Genomic DNA, 26,396 nt, shown 5'->3' on the forward strand with positions numbered 1-26,396 from the left:
ACTGAGCTGGTGAATTCAGGCTGAGCTGGTGAATTCAGGCTGAGCTGGTGAATTCAGGCTGAGCTGGTGAATTCAGGCTGAGCTGGTGAAGTCACTTACTGAGCAGGTGAATTCAGGCTGAGCTGGTGAAGGCCTCATCTTTTTAAGGGGGAAAACTTGCTAAATACTTTTTTGCCCCACTGTATATGTTTGGGTTGTTTAGTCTGGGCTGTTTGTCTCTCCGTAGATGACCGCTTCCCTCCAGATGCTACGGTGGAGTTTATCTTCTCCTACGGCCCAGAGAAAATGAAAGGTACTGAGAGAGAGAGAGAGAGTGTGTGTGTACAAAGCTGTGTGTGTGTGTACAAAGCTGTGTGTGAGCGTACAAAGCTGTGTGTGAGCGTACAAAGCTGTGTGTGCACATCCTTGTTAGTGTGTGTGTCTGAATTCCAGGTGTGTGTGATATCTAGTATCAATCTCTTTCTTCACAGGGCGAGAGTACTGTAAGAATGATCCATCTGTTACAGTGGACTACAACACCTCAGACCCAGTGATGCGCTGGGACTCCTATGAGAACTTCAATCTGCACCACCAGGATAGCACTGAGGGTAAGGGTGAAACACACACACACTCATACACATAGGAAGAGTGGGGTAAGTTGAGCCATACACAGTTGAGTCACCCTTGTTTCTAGGAAACCATACTCAAAATGAATCACGGCGTCTGTGAAGGAAGAAACCACACGGGAAAAGTGGTAAGCAAGTTATGTCCAAAAAACAGATTTTCAAATGTATTTATTGCATTAAAGGTTTTATGATGCTTGTATCTAAACCTAAGTAGATCATTTTAAGATTGTTCTATTCATAAGTTGGGATCTCTATAAGCTTCAATATAAGGCCCTAAACCTAGCATGAAAGTGCATCCTTGTAACTGTGTGGTCTTATATTGTTAAAATGTTTGCCTTGGGGTAAGTTGAGCCAATGACCATGTGGTAAGTTGAGCCAATTGAAACGTTTTCTTCACTGGCATAATGCAAGGCATTATCACTGGGTTATGAGGTTAAAATGGCCTATGTGATGAGTGTTTAAAAAAAGTACAAAATGTGTGTTCTGTTAAGCCCGTGTTAAAATATGCTTAAAATGATTCAAAGACAACGAAGCGATTGTGATGAATTGTGTTTGTGAAATAAAGATAGACATGGTTTTAAAAGGTAGTGGTAATATTTCATTCAGTACAGAAATTTGCAGGCGGCAATTTATCCCATAAGTTGTGCCAAGAGATCACTTTCTTTTGGATAAGCTATGTTTTAAAAAAATGTAATGTTTACATGAATTCTGATTATTTCTAGAGTTACATTACTTAACATCCTGAAATATATGTAGATATATTTGTTAGAAAGAATAATAGATTTCCCTTGAAGGAGTGATACTGAATGTAAAAAATGGCTCAACTTACCCCACTCTGCCCTACAGACATACAGTGCCTTGCGAAAGTATTCGGCCCCCTTGAACTTTTCGGCCTTTTGCCACATTTCAGGCTTCAAACATAAAGATATAAAACTGTATTTATTTGTGAAGAATCAACAACAAGTGGGACACAATCATGAAGTGGAACGACATTTATTGGATATTTCAAACTTTTTTAACAAATCAAAAACTGAAAAATTGGGCGTGCAAAATTATTCAGCCCCTTTACTTTCAGTGCAGCAAACTCTCTCCAGAAGTTCAGTGAGGATCTCTGAATGATCCAATGTTGACCTAAATGACTAATGATGATAAATACAATCCACCTGTGTGTAATCAAGTCTCCGTATAAATGCACCTGCACTGTGATAGTCTCAGAGGTCCGTTAAAAGCGCAGAGAGTATCATGAAGAACAAGGAACACACCAGGCAGGTCCGAGATACTGTTGTGAAGAAGTTTAAAGCCGGATTTGCATACAAAAATATTTCCCAAGCTTTAAACATCCCAAGGAGCACTGTGCAAGCGATAATATTGAAATGGAAGGAGTATCAGACCACTGCAAATCTACCAAGACCTGGCCGTCCCTCTAAACTTTCAGCTCAGACAAGGAGAAGACTGATCAGAGATGCAGCCAAGAGGCCCATGATCACTCTGGATGAACTGCAGAGATCTACAGCTGAGGTGGGAGACTCTGTCCATAGGACAACAATCAGTCGTATATTGCACAAATCTGGCCTTTATGGAAGAGTGGCAAGAAGAAAGCCATTTCTTAAAGATATCCATAAAAAGTGTTGTTTAAAGTTTGCCACAAGCCACCTGGGAGACACACCAAACATGTGGAAGAAGGTGCTCTGGTCAGATGAAACCAAAATGGAACATTTTGGCAACAATGCAAAACGTTGTGTTTGGCGTAAAAGCAACACAGCTGAACACACCATCCCCACTGTCAAACATGGTGGTGGTAGCATCATGGTTTGGGCCTGCTTTTCTTCAGCAGGGACAGGGAAGATGGTTAAAATTGATGGGAAGATGGATGGAGCCAAATACAGGACCATTCTGGAAGAAAACCTGATGGAGTCTGCAAAAGACCTGAGACTGGGACGGAGATTTGTCTTCCAACAAGACAATGATCCAAAACATAAAGCAAAATCTACAATGGAATGGTTCAAAAATAAACATATCCAGGTGTTAGAATGGCCAAGTCAAAGTCCAGACCTGAATCCAATCGAGAATCTGTGGAAAGAACTGAAAACTGCTGTTCACAAATGCTCTCCATCCAACCTCACTGAGCTCGAGCTGTTTTGCAAGGAGGAATGGGAAAAAATTTCAGTCTCTCGATGTGCAAAACTGATAGAGACATACCCCATGCGACTTACAGCTGTAATCGCAGCAAAAGGTGGCGCTACAAAGTATTAACTTAAGGGGGCTGAATAATTTTGCACGCCCAATATTTCAGTTTTTGATTTGTTAAAAAAGTTTGAAATATCCAATAAATGTCGTTCCACTTCATGATTGTGTCCCACTTGTTGTTGATTCTTCACAAAAAAATACAGTTTTATATCTTTATGTTTGAAGCCTGAAATGTGGCAAAAGGTCGCAAAGTTCAAGGGGGCCGAATACTTTCGCAAGGCATTGTACATAGTTTATCATGCACGCAACTATACCCACACATCTCTGGTGTACATACTCACGCCACCAAGACAACATTCCTGGACTCATACACACAAGCTAACCCTGAATCCCTCTCTGGTTGTCAGACATCTCCCACACGCGTGGTCCTCTGGATGGCAGCCTGTACGCCCAGGTGAAGAAGCATCGAGGCCGGGGTTCTCCCAATGCATGCTCCACAGGCAACCCCACAGCCAAGCCCCCTCCACCGGCCCAGCCTCAATCTCAACCTCAGCCCCTGTCGCTCAGCTCCGACTCGGGACACTCCTCCACCCCCTCCGAACACATGGAGGACCCCCCTCCTTACCCCCTGTCCCGCCTGGAGAATGAGAAGGAGGTGGTGGACTGTCTACTGCGGAGGGGGGAGGGTGGAGAGAAAGACAGGGCAATGCAGAGGGAGAGGGACCGGGAAACGGCAATTTTGGATGATGGAGACTCTGTTCCAGAAGGAGGGCTGAGGCGGGAGCAGTGGTCATGCCACGGTCGAAGATGTCAGAAGTGTGGGGAGGCATCGGGTTGGGAGAGGGAGCCGTGCTTTGCTAACGGACATTGTATGGCCCGCTGTAACAACAGCACCAAGGGGAACATAAAGAGCCGAGCATTATCCTCCTTACCCTCCCAGCAGCCGGTGTCTCCTCGCCCCCTGGAGCCCCATCTGGACATGTGCCAACGCCATAGTGCCCATCCCCTGCCCAAGTTGCCATGGGAATGTCCCCCGCCCCCTTTACCCTGTCTCCATCGGCCATGCTACCCCTACCCCGCCCCTGAACACGCCCCCCCAAACTCCCACACCATCCCAGCCTCCAATAGGCTCTTCTGCGGTGGAGAGGAGTGTCGGGTCCTTCATTACCTCACCACCCGCCCTGCCCCACCTCGCCTCTCCCACCAATCCCTGCCCTCCAGCCCATATAGGGAGATGTTTTTCAGCCCGGCGGCTCCTCCTCGCTCTGATGGCTGCCCATGCCGAGACTGCACCTGCAGGCAAGAGCACCAATCGGCTTCAGCCAGAGCCTTCCACCCGCTGTGCCCGGACCAACCAGAGAGCCTGCACTGGCCCCGACGGCAGGACTCTGAGCTGTGGGACAGGGATGCGGGGCTGATGCGGGGGAGGGAGGGGCCTTCTCAGCTATGGGAGCCGGATAATCCGTGGGAGGCGGAGAGAGAGGCAGAGTTTTGGCAACGGAGGTCAATGAGAGGGATGTCACCCTATATAGGCTGTCACTCCCCCCTGGGTCAGGGTCCCGGGTACCCCAGCCCCCAACCCCTCCTGGACAACCCCGGTGGCAGCAGTGGGTACAACACACCCCTACCCCCCTGCCACTCCTGCCCTTGCTCTCCCTACCAGCAGAACTCCCCCTCAAGGAGACACGGGAGCCCGAGGTATGCCTCGGGGTACCAGTCTGGGTCCACCTTACCCCTGCCCCCTGGTAGCCCAAACCCTGGTGACTCCCAATCGGAACCACCCACCGACCTGCAGCAACAGACTGACACTTGTAAGTGATGCAACCTCACACAGTGGTGAACCGTGACTACAGGACCTAGGCCTTCAGAGGGACCAAAAATCTTCCAATATGTTGTATCAAACAAAAAAATCCAGAAAATAACAGAAAACATAGCATCACTTAACCTGTTGCGACGACCAAACCCGGATCCGGGATTCTATTTATAGACCTAAGCTCATTACCATAACGCAACGTTAACTATTCATGAAAATCGCAAATGAAATGAAATAAATATGCTATCTCTCAAGCTTAGCCTTTTGTTAACAACACTGTCATCTCAGATTTTCAAAATATGCTTTTCAACCATAGGAAAACAATCATTTGTGTAACAGTAGCTAGCTAGCGTAGCATTTAGCGTTAGCATTAGCGTTAGCATTTAGCAGGCAACTATCACAAAAACAAGTAAAGCCTTCAAATAAAATAACTTACCTTTGAAGAACTTCTGATGTTTTCAATGAGGAGACTCTCAGTTAGATAGCAGATGCTCAGTTTTTCCAAAAAGATTCTTTGTGTATTAGAAATAGCTCCGTTTTGTACATCACATTTGGCTACCAAAAAAAAAAAAAAAAAAAAAAAAAAAAAAAAAAAAAAGAAAATTCAGCCCTCAAAACGCGAACTTTTTTCCAAATTAACTCCATAATATCGACTGAAACATGGCAAACGTGGTTTAGAATCAATCCTCAAGGTGTTTTTCCACATATCTCTTCAATGATATATCCTTCGTGGAAGCCTGGTTTCTCCTTGCTCTCAAATGGAAAAATAATTGCACCTGGCTTTACGCTCCAATTTCGACGCGGGACACCAGGCGGACACTTGGAAAATGTAGTCTCTTATGGTCAATCTTCCAATGATATGCCTACAAATACGTCACAATGCTGCTAAAACCTTGGGGGAACGACAGAAAGTGTAGGCTCATTCCTTGCGCAATCACAGCCATATAAGGAGACAATGGAAAACAGAGCTTCAGAAATTCTGCTCATTTCCTGGTTGACGCATCATCTTGGTTTCGCCTGTAGAATGAGTTCTGGGGCACTTACAGACAATATCTTTGCAGATTCTGAAACTTCAGAGTGTTTTCTTTCAAAAACTGTCAAGAATATGCATAGTCGAGCATCTTTTCGTGACAAAATATTGCGCTTAAAACGGGAACGTTTTTTATCCAAAAATGAAATAGCGCCCCTAGAGATCAAAGAGGTTAATGCGCCTGACATTACATCTAGTTGTAGTGAAGGAGGAGCAATACTTTTTGATGACACATGCCTGGCTGCGCTTCGGGCTGCCACACACACAGAGAAAGAACGGGCATGGACACAACATGACACACAGCATAAAATAATGCATTGTTTACACCATTTTTGGTAGCCGACCAGAGTTGGGACCAAGTCATAAATAAGTCTCAAGTCTTAGCACTCAAGTCCCAAGTCAAGACCATCAAGTTAAGTCTCAAGACAGGCAAGTCCGAGTCAAGTCTCAAGTCAAGACCATCAAGTCAAGTCTCAAGTCCTTAACTTTGAGTTGATTCCTAAACAAGTCATAATGTGCTCTTCACCAAATGTAATACCATTTCATATTTTTAACAAGAGTAATAGTATATTACATTTACGCAGATCATGAATGCTTTTCAAAATATCTATATATTTATTACTTTCCAAATAAACGTCATATTTCCATGGAAATACATGGGTAGCCATGAGAAAGACACCCCCCCAATAGTGATCGACTATCAAGGATCGCAATTCGGCGATGTAGGCTTGAACAAGTCGCCCAAACTTAACACACACACACACACACACTCTGTGTGGTTACAGTAGGCTAACGTATGTTAATGGTTTTAGGAACAGCAGAAACATCAGGCAGGATTTTGGCTACCAACTTTCTAGCCATTTGTAGCTCAATCTTGGGTGCAATGATCATATTCCCGCACTGACTGACTGTGTGGAGGCTCATTGATTTAACGTTACGCTAGCCTACATGATACACCAGTAAAGTAATAAAATATATAGCTGTCGGCTATATTAGCCACGACTTACTGTTCTTTGTGCAGCTTCAAATGTCGAACAAAGTTGGAAGTTGTTGCGCCTCCGTCTGTAATTTTCTTCCCGTGTGTTTTGCAAGTTGCAATCCGTTTTTTGTTGATACAGCGTCGTCTTTATATCCCAAAATAATCATTTTGGGTACCATTTTTTCAAGGCCTGCATCTGAATTCACCTGCCGACGTTCCTCTGCACTGCCACACACAACTTTTTCTCAGCTGGCATAATTTGATTGGCTGCTGTCCAATTCAAACTGTAAATTGACAAATGAAGAGTTGATGCGCTGCACACTTTTTTAATAGCATCATTTAAAAAAGGCTCAAGTTCAAGTCAAGTCACGAGTCATTGGTGTTGAAGTCAAATTTGAGTTGCAAGCCATCGTATTTCTGACTTGAGTCTGACTTGAGTCCAAGTCATGTGACTCGAGTCCCCACCTCTGGCCAACACCACAATCACCAACAGCGACAAGAACTAAAAGTACAGCGACTGTAATACGTGTCCACTCCATGGTGCTGAAGGAGAGACAGTTTTGGTCTAACACATAGACAGGGCTGATAGACAGGCGACAGTAGTCACACACAGCATCAAATAATGTTAAAGGATAAGCAGCCCATTCACTCCAGTAGGCCCCATGAAATCATACCACTACAAAATCGCAAGCAGTTCACGCCAACATTTTTATTAACAAACCAGCTATTTCTTCCCAGTTCAAATATATTTTATCACGTTCATCACACTAACCAGTGATCTAAAGTTTAAATGCAACAATGTTTCACGGTCATGATTTTCAAAGAGATAGCTAACAGCAAGCGAGCTGCAACAACAAACAGTTTCACTCACCAGATAACAATAAATTGTAAATGAAGTTTGAAAGTTAATCTTGAAAAGGGTTACGCTAACAAACTAACAACCGCTGCTGCAGCCGCTGTCACCATTGTCACACTATTACAACGGAAGCTGGCTAACATAACTAGCATTAGCGTGTGAACTAGTGCTTGCAGCAGATTTTTTGTTGTCTTGCGCTCTCTCTTCTTCTTTTTTAAGGTTTTATGGCAGACTACAACCTATTAGTGTATTGCCACCACCTACTGTATTGGCTACTATCAGCCTACTATTCTGTATATTGAATTCATTACCTCTTACGCTCTCAGTAGTGTCCTGTCGAGGCCTTGTCCCACCCATTGCAAGTCAAAATATGATTGGTTAATGCCACTGTCACGCCAAAATTCTGCACTAATACAGTTGAATGGCAGAGGCCTTCTGTCCAGTTTCTGAAGGTCAGCCAATTGTTGGCTGAGCTAGCTAGTTTTATCTACCCAGAGACCACCAAAGAAAATCCTGATTGGATTATTTGTTCTATTCAGTATTAACCCTTCTCTTTCCATCACAAACTGAAGAGTTGAAATCAGGAAATTATTACAATTATTGTAAAGATGAAAAAGAAATTAAAACAACATTAAACAATTTTAAATGATAAATTTTTATAAATCCTAAGAGCTTCTCTGAAGGCCTAGAAGGCCCTGACGGTTCCACACTGATCTCACAGGTACTGTATTATGCACATGTTTACACTAGACGGATAAAATGCAACTGGACTTTCTTTCTTGAACTCTCCTCTCTCATTTTACTCCCCCCTCTCTCCTTCTGTCGCTCTGTCGCTCACTCTCTTTATTTCTCTCTAGTTTAATAAGCTAAATTACACATTCTGTTAACATATGACCCCAAAGTGAACTGTTCTTGCAATTTGTAGTCTATGACATTTCAGATTTACATTAAAAAAAAATTACAAAGTAGTTTGGATGTAGTGAACTACTTTTTCAAACTTTAGTTATGTAAACTCAACTACTTAACTTCTTCCAGTGTGAAGTAATTGGTAGCTTGGTAAAATACACTGCTCAAAAAAATAAAGGGAATACAAAAATAACACATCCTAGATCTGAATGAATGAAATATTCTTATTAAATACTTTTTTTTTTACATAGTTGAATGTGCTGACAACAAAATCACACAAAAATTATCATTGGAAATCAAATTTATCAACCCACGGAGGTCTGGATTTGTCACACTCAAAATTAAAGTGGAAAACCACACTACAGGCTGATCCAACTTTGATTTATCAAATCAAATCAAATTTTATTTGTCACATACACATGGTTAGCAGATGTTAATGCGAGTGTAGCGAAATGCTTGTGCTTCTAGTTCCGACAATGCAGTAATAACCAACAAGTAATCTAGCTAACAATTCCAAAACTACTACCTTATAGACCAGACACAAGTGTAAGGGGATAAAGAATATGTACATAAAGATATATGAATGAGTGATGGTACAGAACGGCATAGGCAAGATGCAGTGGATGGTATTGAGTACAGTATATACATATGAGATGAGTATGTAAACAAAGTGGCATAGTTAAAGTGGCTAGTGATACATGTATTACATAAAGATGCAGTAGATGATATAGAGTACAGTATATACGTATACATATGAGATGAATAATGTAGGGTATGTAAACATTATATTAGGTAGCATTGTTTAAAGTGGCTAGTGATATATTTTACATCATTTCCCATCAATTCCCATTATTAAAGTGGCTGGAGTTGAGTCAGTGTGTTGGCAGCAGCCACTCAATGTTAGTGGTGGCTGTTTAACAGTCTGATGGCCTTGAGATAGAAGCTGTTTTTCAGTCTCTCGGTCCCAGCTTTGATGCACCTGTACTGACCTCGCCTTCTGAATGATAGTGGGGTGAACAGGCAGTGGCTCGGGTGGTTGTTGTCCTTGATGATCTTTATGGCCTTCCTGTGACATCAGGTGGTGTAGGTGTCCTGGAGGGCAGGTAGTTTGCCCCCGGTGATGCGTTGTGCAGACCTCACTACCCTCTGGAGAGCCTTACGGTTGTGGGCGGAGCAGTTGCCGTACCAGGCGGTGATACAGCCCGACAGAATGCTCTCGATTGTGCATCTGTAGAAGTTTGTGAGTGCTTTTGGTGACAAGCCAAATTTCTTGAGCCTCCTGAGGTTGAAGAGGCGCTGCTGCGCCTTCTTCACGATGCTGTCTGTGTGGGTGGACCAATTCAGTTTGTCTGTGATGTGTACGCCGAGGAACTTAAAACTTACTACCCTCTCCACTACTGTTCCATCGATGTGGATAGGGGGGTGTTCCCTCTGCTGTTTCCTGAAGTCCACAATCATCTCCTTAGTTTTGTTGATGTTGAGTGTGAGGTTATTTTCCTGACACCACACTCCGAGGGCCCTCACCTCCTCCCTGTAGGCCGTCTCGTCGTTGTTGGTAATCAAGCCTATCACTGTTGTGTCGTCCGCAAACTTGATGATTGAGTTGGAGGCGTGCGTGACCACACAGTCGTGGGTGAACAGGAAGTACAGGAGAGGGCTCAGAACGCACCCCTGTGGGGCCCCAGTGTTGAGGATCAGCGGGGTGGAGATGTTGTTGCCTACCCTCACCACCTGGGGGCGGCCCGTCAGGAAGTCCAGTACCCAGTTGCACAGGGCGGGGTCGAGACCCAGGGTCTCGAGCTTGATGACGAGCTTGGAGGGCACTATGGTGTTAAATGCCGAGCTGTAGTCGATGAACAGCATTCTCACATAGGTATTCCTCTTGTCCAGATGGGTTAGGGCAGTGTGCAGTGTGGTTGAGATTGCATCGTCTGTGGACCTATTTGGGCGGTAAGCAAATTGGAGTGGGTCTAGGGTGTCAGGTAGGGTGGAGGTGATATGGTCCTTGACTAGTCTCTCAAAGCACTTCATGATGACGGAAGGGAGTGCTACGGGGCGGTAGTCGTTTAGCTCAGTTACCTTAGCTTTCTTGGGAACAGGAACAATGGTGGCCCTCTTGAAGCATGTGGAAACAACAGACTGGGAAAGGGATTGATTGAATATGTTGCGAGGGTTAACACGTTTAAATGTTTTCCTCACGTGAAGGAGAGTCTGCATGTTTTGGTTGCGGGCCGTGTCAGTGGCACTGTATTGTCCTCAAAGCGGGCAAAAAGGTTATTTAGTCTGCCTGGGAGCAAGACATCCTGGTCCGTGACGGGGCTGGTTTTCTTTTTGTAATCCGTGATTGACTGTAGACCCTGCCACATACCTCTTGTGTCTGAGCCGTTGAATTGAGATTCTACTTTGTCTCTATACTGACGCTTAGCTTGTTTGATTGCCTTGCGGAGGGAATAGCTACACTGTTTGTGTTCGGTCATGTTTCCGGTCACCTTGCCCTGATTAAAAGCAGTGGTTCGCACTTTCAGTTTCATGCTGCCATCAATCCACGGTTTCTGGTTTGGGAATGTTTTAATCGTTGCTATGGGAACGACATCTTCAACGCACGTTCTAATGAACTCGCTCACCGAATCAGTGTATTCGTCAATGTTGTTGTTTGACGCAATACGAAACATATCCCAGTCCACGTGATGGAAGCAGTCTTGGAGTGTGGAATCAGGTTGGTCGGACCAGCGTTGAACAGACCTCAGCGCGGGAGCTTCTTGTTTTAGTTTCTGTCTGTAGGCAGGGATCAACAAAATGGAGTCGTGGTCAGCTTTTCTGAAAGGAGAGCGGGGCAGGGCCTTATATGCGTTGCGGAAGTTAGAATAGCAATGATCCAAGGTTTTTCCAGCCCTGGTTGCGCAATCGATATACTGATACAATTTAGGGAGTCTTGTTTTCAGATTAGCCTTGTTAAAATCCCCAGCTACAATGAATGCAGCCTCAGGATATATGGATTCCAGTTTGCAAAGAGTCAAATAAAGTTCGTTCAGAGCCATCGATGTGTCTGCTTGGGGGGGAATATATACGGCTGTGATTATAATCGAAGATAATTCCCTTGGTAGATAATGCGGTCGACATTTGATTGTGAGGAATTCTAAATCAGGTGAACAGAAGGACTTGAGTTCCTGTATGTTGTTGTGACCACACCACGTCTCGTTAACCATGAAGCATACGCCCCCGCCCCTCTTCTTACCAGAAAGATGTTTGTTTCCTTAAAACAAGTCAAAATGAGGCTCAGTAGTGTGTGTGGCCTCCACGTGCCTGTATGACCTCCCTACAACGCCTGGGCATGCTCCTGATGAGGTGGCGGATGGTCTCCTGAGGGATCTCCTCCCAGACCTGGACTAAAGCATCCGCCAACTCCTGGACAGTCTGTGGTGCAACATGGCGTTTGTAGATGGAGCGAGACATGATGTCCCAGATGTGCTCAATTGGATTCAGGTCTGGGGAACGGGCAGGCCAGTCCATAGCATCAATGCCTTCCTCTTGCAGGAACTGCTGACACACTCCAGCCACATGAGGTCTAGCATTGTCTTGCATTAGGAGGAACCCAGGGCCAACCGCACCAGCATATGGTCTCACAAGGGGTCTGAGGATCTCATCTCGGTACCTAATGGCAGTCAGGCTACCTCTGGCGAGCACATGGAGGGCTGTGCGGCCCCCCAAAGAAATGCCAACCCACACCATAACTGACCCACCGCCAAACCGGTCATGCTGGAGGATGTTGAAGGCAGCAGAACGTTCTCCACGGAGTCTCCAGACTCTGTCACGTCTGTCACATGTGCTCAGTGTGAACCTGCTTTCATCTGTGAAGAGCACAGGGCGCCAGTGGCGAATTTGCCAATCTTGGTGTTCTCTGGCAAATGCCAAACGTCCTGCACGGTGTTGGGCTGTAAGCACAACCCCTACCTGTGGACGTCGGGCCCTCATACCACCCTCATGGAGTCTGTTTCTGACCGTTTGAGCAGACACATGCACATTTGTGGCCTGCTGGAGGTCATTTTGCAGGGCTCTGGCAGTGCTCCTCCTGCTCCTCCTTGCACAAAGGCGGAGGTAGCGGTCCTGCTGCTGGGTTGTTGCCCTCCAAAGGCCTCCTCCACATCTCCTGATGTACTGGCCTGTCTCCTGGTAGCGCCTCCATGCTCTGGACACTACGCTGACAGACACAGCAAACCTTCTTGCCACAGCTCGCATTGATGTGCCATCCTGGATGAGCTGCACTACCTGAGCTACTTGTGTGGGTTGTAGACTCCGTCTCATGCTACCACTAGAGTGAAAGCACCGGCAGCATTCAAAAGTGACCAAAACATCAGCCAGGAAGCATAGGAACTGAGAAGTGGTCTGTGGTCACCACCTGCAGAACCACTCCTTTATTGGGGGTGTCTTACTAATTGCCTATAATTTCCACCTGTTGTCTATTCCATTTGCACAACAGCATGTGAAATGTATTGTCAATCAGTGTTGCTTCCTAAGTGGACAGTTTGATTTCACAGAAGTGTGATTGACTTGGAGTTACATTGTGTTGTTTAAGTGTTCCCTTTATTTTTTTTGAGCAGTGTATATTTTTCTTACGGGTAGCTTAACTTCTTCCAGTGTGAAGTAATTGGTAGCTTGGTAAACTATATTTTCAGAGTAGCTTCCCCAACACTGTATACAGTTATATATTAAACCAGTAATAAACCAGTGATGTATTCTGCCAATGGAGCTCGCCAGCTTGTAGTCCTAAAAAACTGAAATGAATAACTTCTGGTTTGTTCAGCCATTCCCATGGGGAAAATGAATAACTTCTGGTTTGTTCAGCCATTCCCATGGGGAAAATGAATAACTTCTGGTTTGTTCAGCCATTCCCATGGGGAAAATGAATAACTTCTGGTTTGTTCAGCCATTCCCATGGGGAAAATGAATAACTTCTGGTTTGTTCAGCCATTCCCATGGGGAAAATGAATGTGGAAAGAATAGGGTTTTGGGATAAACGCCGAAAATAAGGTCTGAGTTGAACACAGGGTTAGGAGATCTTCTACGTGTTGTTCTAGAAGATAATATCAGTCAGTTAACATGACCTTTATGAATTAGGAAGCCTTCGTGTGTTTTTTTTATTACATAAATCATTCAAAATTCACCAACGGTGACGTTAGCTGATGAAGATTATCTCATAGAACAAAAAGTATAAGATCTCTTAAGCCTGTGTTCACCTCAGACCTTATTTTCTGAGTTTATCTAAAAACCTGACAAATTCAGCTAGGTCCCTCCCCATTTTGGCCCGCTTGCCTCCGTTTGGTTCTTAGTGAATACTGGAAAATCATTATGTACCTTTTATACTATGTTGTCTTCAGCACTTTTGAAATGTGTAAATGAGCAGAAACAAATCTCTCTCTCGCTCTCCTCCAGTGAGAGGAAGCCAGATGAACAGACATTTGACGACACTGTAGAAGGTTTCCCCCTGAGTCCTCCAGATGGTCACCAGGAGCCAAGTCAAGGGCCCCAGCAGATAGAGCCCCTCAGTGGGACCCCCATTTCTGCAGAGCCAGCCTCCACCTCCACCATCCTGGAGCTTAACACCAATAGTAACAGTATCACGCCGGAGATCGAAAGGACACCGCACCAAGCTGTAAAATCCACAACAACACCATCAACAGATTCACAAAAGCAAGGCAGTGACAGCTGTTCTAAAGAGTCCATACAGAAGCTGAGTGAATGTGTGAACCCTAGTGACTCACAACAAGTGCACATGGAGGTGCACACTATAAGTGCAAGTGTGCATCCACCTCCCACTACAGCTGAGGATGGGGAATTGAAGGTCGCGGAGAGAGTACTAGAGATGTCCACTCAGACCACTGCCGTCCCGAGCTCAAGGCATTCAATCGTCCCTGTCCAAGTGAAACTCAATGGCAGCGGCTCACCCCAATCAGGAAGAGGCTGCAGTGCATCACCGAGCCCTTGCTCTACCCTCAGCTCTGCCCCTCCCTCACCACACCTTTACATTGGCTCCCCAGAGCGACGTCCCTCCCCTCAGCCCTCTCCATTGGCCATGGACCCAGCTGGGCGAAGACTTACCCCTGTGAATGACAGTGACCCCAAAACCCCATCCCCTGTCCCTGACGGGTACAACACCCCCACCTTCCCCCTGGCGTCCTACTACTATCCCCTTCTCAACATCCCCCACATCCCATACTCGGGGTACACCGCTGTCACTATCCCTGCCGCCCAGCCCCCACTCCCCGAAAAGAGGCGCCTGTCTTCCATGCCAGGGTACCGCAGCGGGCATGGCTCCCAGTCCATCCTTAGTTCCTCGCTGGGTGCCATAGGACCCATGGATACCTCTCCCCAATCTAGCCCCCTCCACGTCACTGTCTCCCACTCGGTGGGGGTGGGGGGGCTCCCCCCACTGGTCGGACGAAGACTGACGCCCCCTATTGTCAGAGAGGAAAGCAGCAAAGTCAAATCCAAGTTTGTACAGGACAGCTCCAAGTTCTGGTACAAGCCTGGCATCTCCAGAGACCAAGGTAAGGGCACAGGCCTGGGTTAAAGTTTTGAAGGATTGCCCTTTATTTAGATCCCCCCCCACAGATCTAGAGAAGCTCACTCTCAGCAACTAGTGTCAATTGCAACTGTGTTGACAAGCAAACAGGGTGGCAGGTAGCCTAGTGGCTAGTAACCGAAAGGTTGCAAGTTCGAATCCCCGAGCTGACAAGGTACAAATCTGTCGTTCTGCCCCTGAACAAGGCAGTTAACCCACTGTTCCTAGGCCATCATTGAAAATAAGAATTTGTTCTTAACTGACTTGCCTAGTTAAATAAAGGTACAAATAAATGTACGATCATCTTGATTTGAGAAATACTGTTGTAGTGTATACTTGAATTAACTAAGGTAACTAATTTCTACCGTAGTAATACTTACTCTAGTGTCCCCCTTGTAGCCATCGCTGTATTGAAGGACAAAGAGCCCGGCTCCTTCCTGATCAGGAACAGTAACTCCTTTCAAGGGGCCTACGGTCTGGCCCTCAAGGTGGCCAGCCATCCTTCAAACAACATCAACAACAACATAGGTAATGGGGAATTAATTATTTATTTGACAAAGCATTGAAAAAAATGCATTGCCTATTCTATTTTGTTAGAAGTAATATCATATATATATATTTTTTTTCACACACACAATTGAAGTCGGATGCTGACATTTAAACCTAGTAAAAACTCCCTGTCTTATGTTAGTTAGGATCACCACTTTATTTTAAGAATGTGAAATATCAGAATAATAGAAGAGAAGTTTACATACTCTCAATTCGTTTTTGGTAGCATTGCCTTTAAATTGTTTAACTTGGGTCAAACATTTTGGGTAGCCTTCCACAACCTCCCCACAATAAATTGGGTGAATTTTGGCCCATTCCACCTGACAGAGCTGGTGTTACTGAGTCAGGTTTGTGGGCCTCTTTGCTTGCACACGCTTTTTCAGTTCTGCCCACAAATGTTATTTTGGATTGAGATCAGGGCTTTGTGATGACCACTCTAATACCTTGACTTTGTTGTCCTTAAGCCATTTTGCCACAACTTTGGAAGTATGCTTGGGGTCATTGTCCATCTGAAAGACCCATTTGCGACCAAGCTTTAACTTCTTGACTGATGTCTTGAGATGTTGCTTCAACATATCCACATCATTTTCCATCCTCATGATGCCATCTATTTTGTGAAGTGCACCAGTCCCTTCTGCAGCAAAGCACCCCCACAACATGATGCTGCCACTCCCGTGCTTCATGGTTGGGATGGTGTTCTTCGGCTTGCAAGCCTCGCCCTTTTTCCTCCAACCATAATGATGGTCATTATGGCCAAACAGTTTTATTTTTCTTTCAACAGACCAGAGGACAATTCTCCCAAAAGTACAAGCTTTGTCCCCATGTGCAGTTGCCAACCGTAGTCTGGCTTTTTTTTATGGCAGTTTTGGAGCAGTGGCTTCTTCCTTGCTGAGCGGGCTTTCAGGTTAAGTCGATATAGGACTCGTTTTTACTGTGGATATAGATTATTTCGTACCTCTTTCCTCCAGCATCTCCACAAGGTCCTTTGCTGTTGTTCTGCGATTGAGTTGCACTTTTCGCACCGAAGTATGTTCAACTCTAGGAGACAGAACGCGTCTCCTTCCTGAGCGGTATGACGGCTGCATGGTCCCATGGTGTTTATACTTGCATACTATTTTTTGTGCGGATGAACGTGGTACCTTCAGGCGTTTGGAAATTGCTCCCAAGGATGAATCAGACTTGTGGAGGTCTACAATCTTTTTTCCTGAGGTCTTGGCTGATTTCTTTTGATTTTCCCATGATGTCAAGCAAAGAGGCACTGAGTTTGAAGGTAGGCCTTGAAATACATCCACAGGTATACCTCTAATTGACTCAATGATGTCAATTAGCCTATGAGAAACTTCCATGACATAATTTTCTGGAATTTTCCAAGCTGTTTAAAGGCACAGGTAATCTTCTAACCCAATGGAATTGTAATACAGTGAGTTATAAGTAAAATAATCTGTCTGTAAACAATAGTTGGAAAAATTGCTTGTCATGCGCTAAGTAGATGGCCTAACCGACTTGCCAAAACTAGAGTTTGTTAACAAGAAATCTGTGGAGTGGTTGAAAAACAAGTTTTAATGACTCCAACCTAAGTGTATGTAAACCTCTGACTTCAACTGTGTGTATATATATATATACACACACAGACTATTGGTGTTAGAATACCTACCCCTTCAAGGGTTTTTCTTTATTTTTTGCTGTTTTCTACATTGTAGAATAATAGTGAAGACATCAAAACTATCAAATAACACATATGGAATCATGTAGTAACCAAAAAAGTGTTAAACAAATCAAAATATATTTAATATTTGAGATTCTTCAAAATAGCCACCCTTTGCCTTGATGACAGCTTTGCACACTCTTGGCATTCTCTCAACCAGCTTCATCTGGAATGCTTTTCTAACAGTCTTGAAGGAGTTCCCACATATGCTGAGCACTTGTTTGCTGCTTTTCTTTCACTCTGCAGTCCGACTCATCCCAAACCTTCTCAATTTTGTTGAGGTCGGGGGATTGTGGAGGCCAGGTCATCTGATGCAGCACTCCATCACTCTCCTTGGTAAAATAGACCTTACACAGCCTGGAGGTGTGTTGGGTCATTGTCCTGTTGAAAAATAAATGATTGTCCCACTATACCCAAACCAGATGGGATGGTGTTTCGCTGCAGAATGCTGTGGTAGACATGCTGGTTAAGTGTGCCTTGATTTCTAAATAAATCACAGACAGCGTCACCAGCAAAGCACCCCCACACCGTAACACCTCCTCCTCAATGCTTTACGGTGGGAAATATACATGCAGAGATTGTCCGTTCACCCACACCGCGTCTTTGAAAGACATGGCAGTTGTAACCAAAAATCTCACATTTGGACTCCAATGTCCACCGGTGTCCATTTCTCGTGTTTCTTGGCCCAAGCAAGTCTCTTCTTATTGGTGTCTTTTAGTAGTGTTTTTTTGCAGCATTTTGACTATTAAGGCCTGATTCACACAGTCTCCTCTGAACAGTTGATGTTGAGATGTGTCTGTTACTTGAGCTCTGTGAAGCATTCATTTGGGCTCCAATTTCTGAGGCTCGTAACGCTAATGAACTTATCCTCTGCAGCAGAGGTAACTATGGGGCTGCGGTCCAAACACTTAAAAGACACACCCTCGTCCACTTACCCTCGTCCACTTACCTTATGCCCTTGGGGGAATCCCCATCGCTTTCTTGGAGGTCGGTCCAAATGATTAGCCAAGCAAGGGAAGTTTGCAACGTAAGCCCCTCAGCCCTCGTTTTTAGTCGGCTTTGCGAGTGTACTATTATGTTCACTCCGGGGCCTAAAACTACCCATAATTAAATTTGCGACGATTGTACATCGGCCATAAAAAGTCAACGAAAACTTAAAAACAACATTAATGGAGAAGTCAACATGCAAGTGTAAGTTAAAACGAATGCTTATCTTTGGAAATTGTAGAAATAAAACATTTTCCTTATTATAATATATATATTATAATATTCCTTAATATTAATAATTATATATTTAATATAAGTAGACATGCACTCAAAATTGACTGTAACGCATATAAAGCTCCCACAATCTACCGGTGGCTGAAAACACAATCATGGCGGGATGAGCGAGTGACGAATTTCCGGCCAAGTGTGGTCCATTTAAAAATAAGTCCTTCCTCCCTCACCCCTTGAGGGGATAGGGTGTGTTTTTTTAAGTGTTTGGACCTCAGTCTGGGTCTTCCATTCCTGTGGCGGTCCTCATGAGAGCCAGTTTCTGAGGGGATAGGGTGTGTTTTTTTAAGTGTTTGGACCTCAGTCTGGGTCTTCCATTCCTGTGGCGGTCCTCATGAGAGCCAGTTTCTGAGGGGATAGGGTGTGTTTTTTTAAGTGTTTGGACCTCAGTCTGGGTCTTCCATTCCTGTGGCGGTCCTCATGAGAGCCAGTTTCTGAGGGGATAGGGTGTGTTTTTTTAAGTGTTTGGACCTCAGTCTGGGTCTTCCATTCCTGTGGCGGTCCTCATGAGAGCCAGTTTCTGAGGGGATAGGGTGTGTTTTTTTAAGTGTTTGGACCTCAGTCTGGGTCTTCCATTCCTGTGGCGGTCCTCATGAGAGCCAGTTTCTGAGGGGATAGGGTGTGTTTTTTTAAGTGTTTGGACCTCAGTCTGGGTCTTCCATTCCTGTGGCGGTCCTCATGAGAGCCAGTTTCTGAGGGGATAGGGTGTGTTTTTTTAAGTGTTTGAACCTCAGTCTGGGTTTTCCATTCCTGTGGCGGTCCTCATGAGAGCCAGTTTCATCATAGCGCTTGATGGTTTTTGCGACTGCACTTGAAGAAACTTTCAAAGTTCTTGAAATTTACGCAATGACTGACCTTCATGTCTGAAAGTAATGATGGATTGTCGTTTCTCTTTGCTTATTTGAGCTGCTCTTGCCATGATATGGTATTTTAGAGCTATCTTCTGTATACCCCCCTACCTTGTCACAACACAACTGATTGGCTCAAACGTATTAAGAAGGAAAGAAATTCCACAAATGACCTTTTAACAAGGCACACCTGTTAATTGAAATGCATTCCAGCTGACTACCTCATGAAGCTGGTGGAGAGAATAGCAAGAGTGTGCAAAGCTGTCAAGGCAAAGGGTGGCTATTTGAAGAATCTCAAATATTACATATATTTTGATTTGTTTAACACATTTTGGTTACAACATGATTCAACATGTTATTTCATAGTTTTGATGTCTTCACTATTATTCTGCAATGTAGAAAATAGTAAAAATGACTGAAAACCCTTGAATGAGTAGGTGTTCTAAAACTTTTGACCGGTAGTGTATGTATATATATCTTTCTCAGCCTCTCTCTCTCTCTCTCCCTCCCTCACTATCCCTCCCCCTATCCCCCTGTGTCTCTTTCTCTGTGTCTCTGTCGCCCTGTCTCTCCCTATCCCTCGCTCCTCTCTCTCTTCCTCCCTCCTTTTCTCTCTCTCTCTGTCTCAGTGGTTGATCAGGAGCATCTGGTCAGACACTTCCTCATTGAGACAGGCTCTCGGGGGGTCAAGATAAAGGGCTGTCAGAATGAGTCCTATTTCGGTGAGTCCTATTTCTGTCCTGCAGATGTCACTGTAGGCCTCACAATTAAGTTTATCATTGCTTTAATACCCTTTTTACACTATCATGGAATTCAGTGCTGGCTCAGATATTTCACTTCACGTTATGCTTCACAGGACATTTCCAGGAACTATTGTGTATGCGTAACCAGGTCAGCGCAGTACAGCTCTGCCCGGCTCAGTAGTGTGGAAATAGTTAGAAAGTGACTTTCCTTCCTCGTCTCCGCTCCTTCACCTGTGTTGATCTGCTATGCGTATGTGTTTTAGGAAGTTTATCTGCCTTGGTGTACCAGCGCTCACTCACCCCTATCTCCCTGCCATGCGCTCTATGCATCCCTGAGAAAGGTAAATCCCTGTGTTTGTATCAAACAGTATGGGGCCCGATTCTCTTTCTATACTATACTTGTATCAATATGGCATGGGCTATGTGTGTGTGTGTGCACGACACAATATACAAATAGACGCTGAGTGTACATTATGCAACTCAATATTAGGAATGTGTTCTTAATGTTTTGTACACTCAATGTATAGTTTACACTTAAAAGAGTGTATGGTGTAAACGTGTCTATGAGAAATGTGTATTGGGAGTGTATAATGTGTAAGTATGGATGCGTGTTGTGCATGTACGTACACAGAGAGTTGGCATGGTTTAGTGGTGTCATGGGGAAATGTCCTAACGATATTGTGGTGTTCCAGATTTGGTCGGAGAGCTGCAGAGTGTCAGCAACACCAGTACAGCAGCTGACCTCCTCAAACAGGGCGCAGGTGAGAGAAAGTTTGAGGGTAAAATACAGCTGCAATGCAGGCTTTGGCCAGTAGTGGCCGCTCAAGGTCCATGTAGAGAGATGGGTAAACAGAGTGGAATGCTAGCATGACTTAGTAAAATATACCCCATTTACATCAACTAACACTCACATTCTATCAATGCATTGAGCTCGGCAAGCTTATCTCAAGTTCGATGGGGCCTTGTGTAGGTGTGACATGACCCATCTACATCTCGAAATACTGTTCATCCATCATTCCTAATCTCTCAGTCTCTCTCTCTCCCTCCTTCCCACCATCCTCTCCCATCCTCCCTCTCTCTGTCTCCCTCCCTCCATCCAGCCTGTAACGTGCTCTACCTAAACTCTGTGGAGACAGAGTCACTAACGGGGCCTCAGGCTGTCTCCAAGGCGACCAGGTGCACTCTGACCCAGAACCCTCAGCCCATGGCCACCATGGTCCACTTCAAAGTGTCCACTCAGGGCATCACACTGACCGACAGTCAAAGGAGGTGTGTTTTAAAACATTTTGCAACAGAACACTAAAATACGCTTTTCTTATTGGACCATATTGTACGTGTAGGCAGTCCCTCCTTGTTTGCCACGCCCTCCTTGTTTGATTCTGTTTTCTTCCGTTTGGTGCCTATTGAATACAACCACTATGCAGACTCTTCTTCAGAAGACACTACCCCATCAACAGTGTGACCTTCAGCAGCGTGGATCCTCAGGACAAGAGGTGGGCCCAACGTCAGGCTAACGTTAGAGTAGCCTTAAGACAACGCATGGAACAATGGGGTCTGATGCTCTGGCTTTAGGCCTATATGCAATCACTGCGACATAGACCTTGTGCACATGTGAATACCACCGAATGAAAGTTGAAATGTGACGTGTCGTGAGCAATGACTTGTACGTGCTGTGTAGAGATGTTGACCTTGTATTTTGACAGGCTGAACACTACTTCGTTGTGGTTCAGGGTTGGGTCAATTAATCTCTGTATTGTGCAACTACAGTATAGTATGCCTTTTTTGATTTAGAACAACAACCATGACAGTATGACTGCTCTTCTTTCTCAATGCATCTAAGACATGTTGTCTGTATGTCCCTGTCTGTCTGCTTCAGGTGGACTAATTCTGATAACAAGTCAAGCAAGTAAGTGCTTGTTTCTCTGCTTCTGACTGTGTGTGGATATAATTGTGTGTGCATCATGGCAATTTATCATAGTGTTCTCATTTTATAAAATGATGACTCTTATCAAATAGATCCCTACATTGAATGAACCTGAAGAGAACTACAGTGACTATAGTAATGTGATGCTCCAGAGTTTCCTGTAATATCTGTGCTTCTCATGAGAAGAGTGCATTGAAAAAACTGTTTTCTACCATCATAGATATAAAAAAAAATCCTATTCTCTTTCACCTCCTCTCATCCCTCGTTCTCTCTCTTCTTCCCTCACTCCTGCAGGGTGTTTGGTTTCGTGGCCAGGCGGACTGGCAGCACATCGGAGAATGTGTGTCACCTGTTTGCCGAGATGGACCCAGAGCAGCCGGCTGTGGCCATCGTCAACTTCATCAACAAGGTCATGCTGGGGCCCCAGCAGCAGCAACGCAGATGAGTTAGGACTCCCAGGGGCCACAGAGAAAGGGCATAACTGGGTGTAAATCGGTGTGTGGAAGGAAATTGGTGGTTTGGGTATGTGTGTCTGCAAAATTGGTCAGTGTGTTTGTGTGTGTTTTTGCATGTTTGAAGACAGCTGTCAACTGGTGAGGAACCGGATTGGGCACAATCATGTCCATCAGGACGGTATATTACAAAGGTACAGAATAACTTTTGAGGTGATAGCTTTAAGCTTTTCCTCTACAATTGAGTGGATTAACACCACCTCTGCCAGGGGAGATTTTGCATTTCATTATTTTGTAACGTCAATTCAGTTACTGTTTGCCATCACCTTTCATTTAATCATGTTATTCATGACTATGAAGTATTTGTCATTTTAAATAGGAAAGGATTGTGAAAGCCTGTACGGTGTCAGTGACTACCCAGTTTGCACACATGCAGATATGGAAAATCACTTGTTTTGTTGGTCAGTATTATGTTACCCAATGTCTGTATAGTCAACCTCTTTGAAGAGAAAACAGTCTGGAAGGGGGTTATACAGTAAATACACTTTGTGGACAAAACATTAGGAACACCTGCTCTTTCCATGATACAGACTGACCAGGTGAAAGCTACGACCCGTCATTGATGTCAGTTGTTAAATCTACTTCGATCAGTGTAGATGAAGTGGAGGAGACAGGTTAAAGAATGATTTTTAAGCATGGAGACAATTGAGACATGGATTGTGTATGTGTGCCATTCAGAGGGTGAATGGGCAAGACAAAAAATGTAAGTGCCTTTGAACAGGGTATGGTAGTATGTGCCAGGCGCACCGGTTTGTGTCAAGAACTGCAACGTTGCTGGGTTTTTTCATGCTCAACAGTTTCCCGTTTGTATCAACAATGGTCCACCACCTAAAGGCCATCCAGCCAACTTGACACAACTGTGGGAAGCATTGGAGTCAACATGGGCCAGCATCCCTGTGGACCGCTTTCGATACCTTGTAGAATCCATGACCTGACAATTTGAGGCTGTTCTGAGGGAAAAGGGTGCGTGCAACTTTATATTAGGAAGGAGTTCTTAATGTTTTATACACTGTGTGTATGTGTGTGTAATGGAATGTCAGAAATAGGAAGCGGATTGGGAGTCATTTTACTGCATTTATAGTTGCACTGAAAGGTCAGCATTTCCTGGGTCATGTTCATTAATAACCAAACGAACTGAAACAGGGAGGGACTACCTGGACTTGCTGTTGGAAAACCTTTTGAAAAGGTTTTCCTTGCGTGTCCTAATGAACATGACCATAGAAACCATAACAAAGACTTTGTTTAATTCACACAGTATCCCAAATAATATTTTCCAAACCTTAAAATAGCTTTTCTACATGCATTATTAATGATTGTGCATTATCCAGTTTTGTGTAGCAATTATTAAATGTGAGCATGTAAGTGATATTGGTCTCGCATTGAGAATCAGGAAAGAATCCTTCCCCCGATAAACTTGTTTTTGATATGATATCAAACTATATTTCATATGCAAATGAAATCAACCTGCTAATGAACCATGCAGTCAACTGTAGCTTTAAAATAGTCCCAGCTCAACATGCTTCACAGAATGGGATACAGCAAGAAAAGACTGAATAGTTGTATGATCTTATTTTTACTGCGTTATCTTGGAGAAAGAAGTCACTTACTGGTATCTGAGGACAACTATAATATCACATTAGAAAAAGTCTTCCATCAACACTAAAGGGGTACAAATTCGTATTGTCTAATTGCCTAGGTATGCAAATCAGTTTCACTGAAGCCAAAGACAATAACCAAGCACTCATATTTTGTTTTGTATAGGTATACTGCATTATTGAGACTTGGTTATTTTATACTCTTTTTGCTGTTTTGTTATCGAGTGTTTTATATGAAGAAAACATATTTTGAATAAGTACGTGTTTGTATTTTTCATATGGAGTTTATATGACAGGAATAATATATTTTAAGTGTCTGAGAAAGTTTATAGGCCTACAAATGGTGTAAGAAAAACATGTATCTTTTTTTACTGAAAATGTAGTAAATAAAAGGGTTGAAAATTAATTATGTCTGCCTTTATTGCAATTCCCTCTGAAAAATTGGATATTTCCTTGGGATTTTATTAGATCCATCAAAATAGGCCTGTGGTGGTAGACTATTTATGGGGATATCAGAGAATGGATATGAGACAACAAATTCACATTCATCCATGATTTAAATCTGAGATATAACCACCATTAATTGTAATGTTAATAAGATGGGCAATTTATAAATTGTGTGACTAAGGATATTTTAAATCAAAAGGACGAGGTCCTACCGAGATTTGAACTCGGATCGCTGGATTCAAAGTCCAGAGTGCTAACCATTACACCATAGGACCGCTCTCGGCTTAAACCTCTACAACTAGTGCTGTTATGCAGTCGTTGCTATTCTACCCTGGAAACAAATTGCTCGCTCCTCGTGTTTTATTAACGCAATTCAAGTTTATAGTTGCAGCTTTGACAGCAGTAATTTACAACGTGGAATTGCAAAAAGATACAAGCCTGAATGAGGGCAAAAGAAAAAGACATGGTTAGCTAGCAAACTAATTATCTAGTTGACCAGCTACTGAATAGAGCAGCAACAGTAGCTAGCTTTCCCCTCCTAGTTTTCTGCTAGTTATCTACGTACAGCTAAAAAATAACACCGATCTTATGAATTAATTCGTCCTCGATTCTATTTTCACAATTTTAATCGCTAGCTGAGGGTTTCTCCTAGCAAGCGAACGTCACCATCCAGCTAACGTCAGCATAGTTAGGCTATCTGTTAGCTAGCTAGCTACATTGAACCAATAAAGGCATTACGGTTCGTAAATGTAGAAGACGAATACTGGTTTCTGCTGGACATAATACGGCATACAACTAGGAAAGTTCAATTAGCCTAGCTAGCTGCGCTGCAAGTGTGTATGCTGCATGTTCATGATGGTATTGCTTCCGGCCCTGGTTATGTTGCAGCTGACATATACAGCCCTTTTGAGTGGGATAGATGTCGCGTTCACGTTAAGTTCGTAACTATTTATTATTATTATTATTATTATTATTAACAACAAATCAATACAGGAAGTATAAATAATATACAAAGAACAATTGGGCTTGGGGCGGGGCTAAGGGGTAAAATATCACATTACACAAGGACTTTAAGGGACGTACATACACTTATAATTCTAACAGCTTTTTTGTTAGTAGTGTATTTAATTGTCTTAAAATGCAGTTCAATTTCTTTTTGTAAGGTAAGAAAATGTGGCGTTTTGTTTGTAAATTTACATTTGTGAATATGACATTTGGCCAAAAGAATAATTAAATGAATTACATAAAAATGTTTCAGCTTATTTCTATTGTAGGTAAAGAATCCAAGCATTACATCTCTCCACAATAGTGTAAGATCTTCATAAATGTGTTCAATTATAAACCTACTGATGTCTTGCCACGGTTATCTTACATGAATACAATGCCAAACAAGATGCAACACTGTTTCTGGGTGGTCATTACAAAATGAATATTTTGAGTTTATGGTTTCCTTAAACTTCTTCATATTGTGGTTGGCAGGATAATATTTATGAATAATTTTAAAGGAAACTTCCTTAATTTTTTGAACAAGTAGGTATGTGTGTGGCAACATCCAAACTTTTTTCCAATAGATATTATCAATAAATCCATTCCAATAAGGCATGACATACGGTATATAGATACAACATCCTGCTGAAACACGGTGCATTGTTGAATGGACCAAAAGAGAAACAAATCTTTCCTACTGATGAGTCAACAGGGTCAATGGAAGGTAGGCTCTGAGGGTCAGGTCTTGACACGTTCCTGAATAATAAAGCAACACCTGAGGGAATGGCATCTAAAACAATTGCAAAATCTTTAGGTGTTAGAGGGACCTTGTAAAGTGATAAGAATTCCGTATAATGTGGTAAAAGACCCTCTGCA

General features: G+C 43.6%; 1 protein-coding gene and 1 non-coding gene across 2 annotated transcripts in view; one reads left to right on the forward strand and one right to left on the reverse strand.

The window, feature by feature from the left end:
* LOC139412677 (tensin-2-like) overlaps positions 1–23,438 on the forward strand; it is a 42,158-nt gene extending 18,720 nt beyond the window's left edge. Inside the window, exons 11-23 of the mRNA XM_071159336.1 lie at positions 227–292; positions 471–587; positions 3,200–4,603; positions 13,872–14,667; positions 14,704–14,921; positions 15,335–15,463; positions 19,942–20,034; positions 20,319–20,396; positions 20,748–20,816; positions 21,156–21,324; positions 21,480–21,548; positions 21,932–21,961; positions 22,274–23,438. Of these exons, the coding sequence (XP_071015437.1) occupies positions 227–292; positions 471–587; positions 3,200–4,603; positions 13,872–14,667; positions 14,704–14,921; positions 15,335–15,463; positions 19,942–20,034; positions 20,319–20,396; positions 20,748–20,816; positions 21,156–21,324; positions 21,480–21,548; positions 21,932–21,961; positions 22,274–22,424 (3,389 nt within the window). The 3' untranslated portion in view covers positions 22,425–23,438. The remainder of the gene's footprint in view (positions 1–226; positions 293–470; positions 588–3,199; positions 4,604–13,871; positions 14,668–14,703; positions 14,922–15,334; positions 15,464–19,941; positions 20,035–20,318; positions 20,397–20,747; positions 20,817–21,155; positions 21,325–21,479; positions 21,549–21,931; positions 21,962–22,273) is intronic.
* Positions 23,439–24,736: 1,298 nt separating this feature from the next.
* On the reverse strand, positions 24,737–24,808 carry trnaq-uug (transfer RNA glutamine (anticodon UUG)). Its single transcript has one exon. It is a non-coding gene; the product is annotated as a tRNA-Gln (tRNA).
* Positions 24,809–26,396: the final 1,588 nt, after the last annotated feature.

Source organism: Oncorhynchus clarkii, chromosome 7 (assembly GCF_045791955.1).
Source record: "Oncorhynchus clarkii lewisi isolate Uvic-CL-2024 chromosome 7, UVic_Ocla_1.0, whole genome shotgun sequence".
Classification (NCBI taxonomy): Eukaryota; Metazoa; Chordata; class Actinopteri; order Salmoniformes; family Salmonidae; genus Oncorhynchus; species Oncorhynchus clarkii.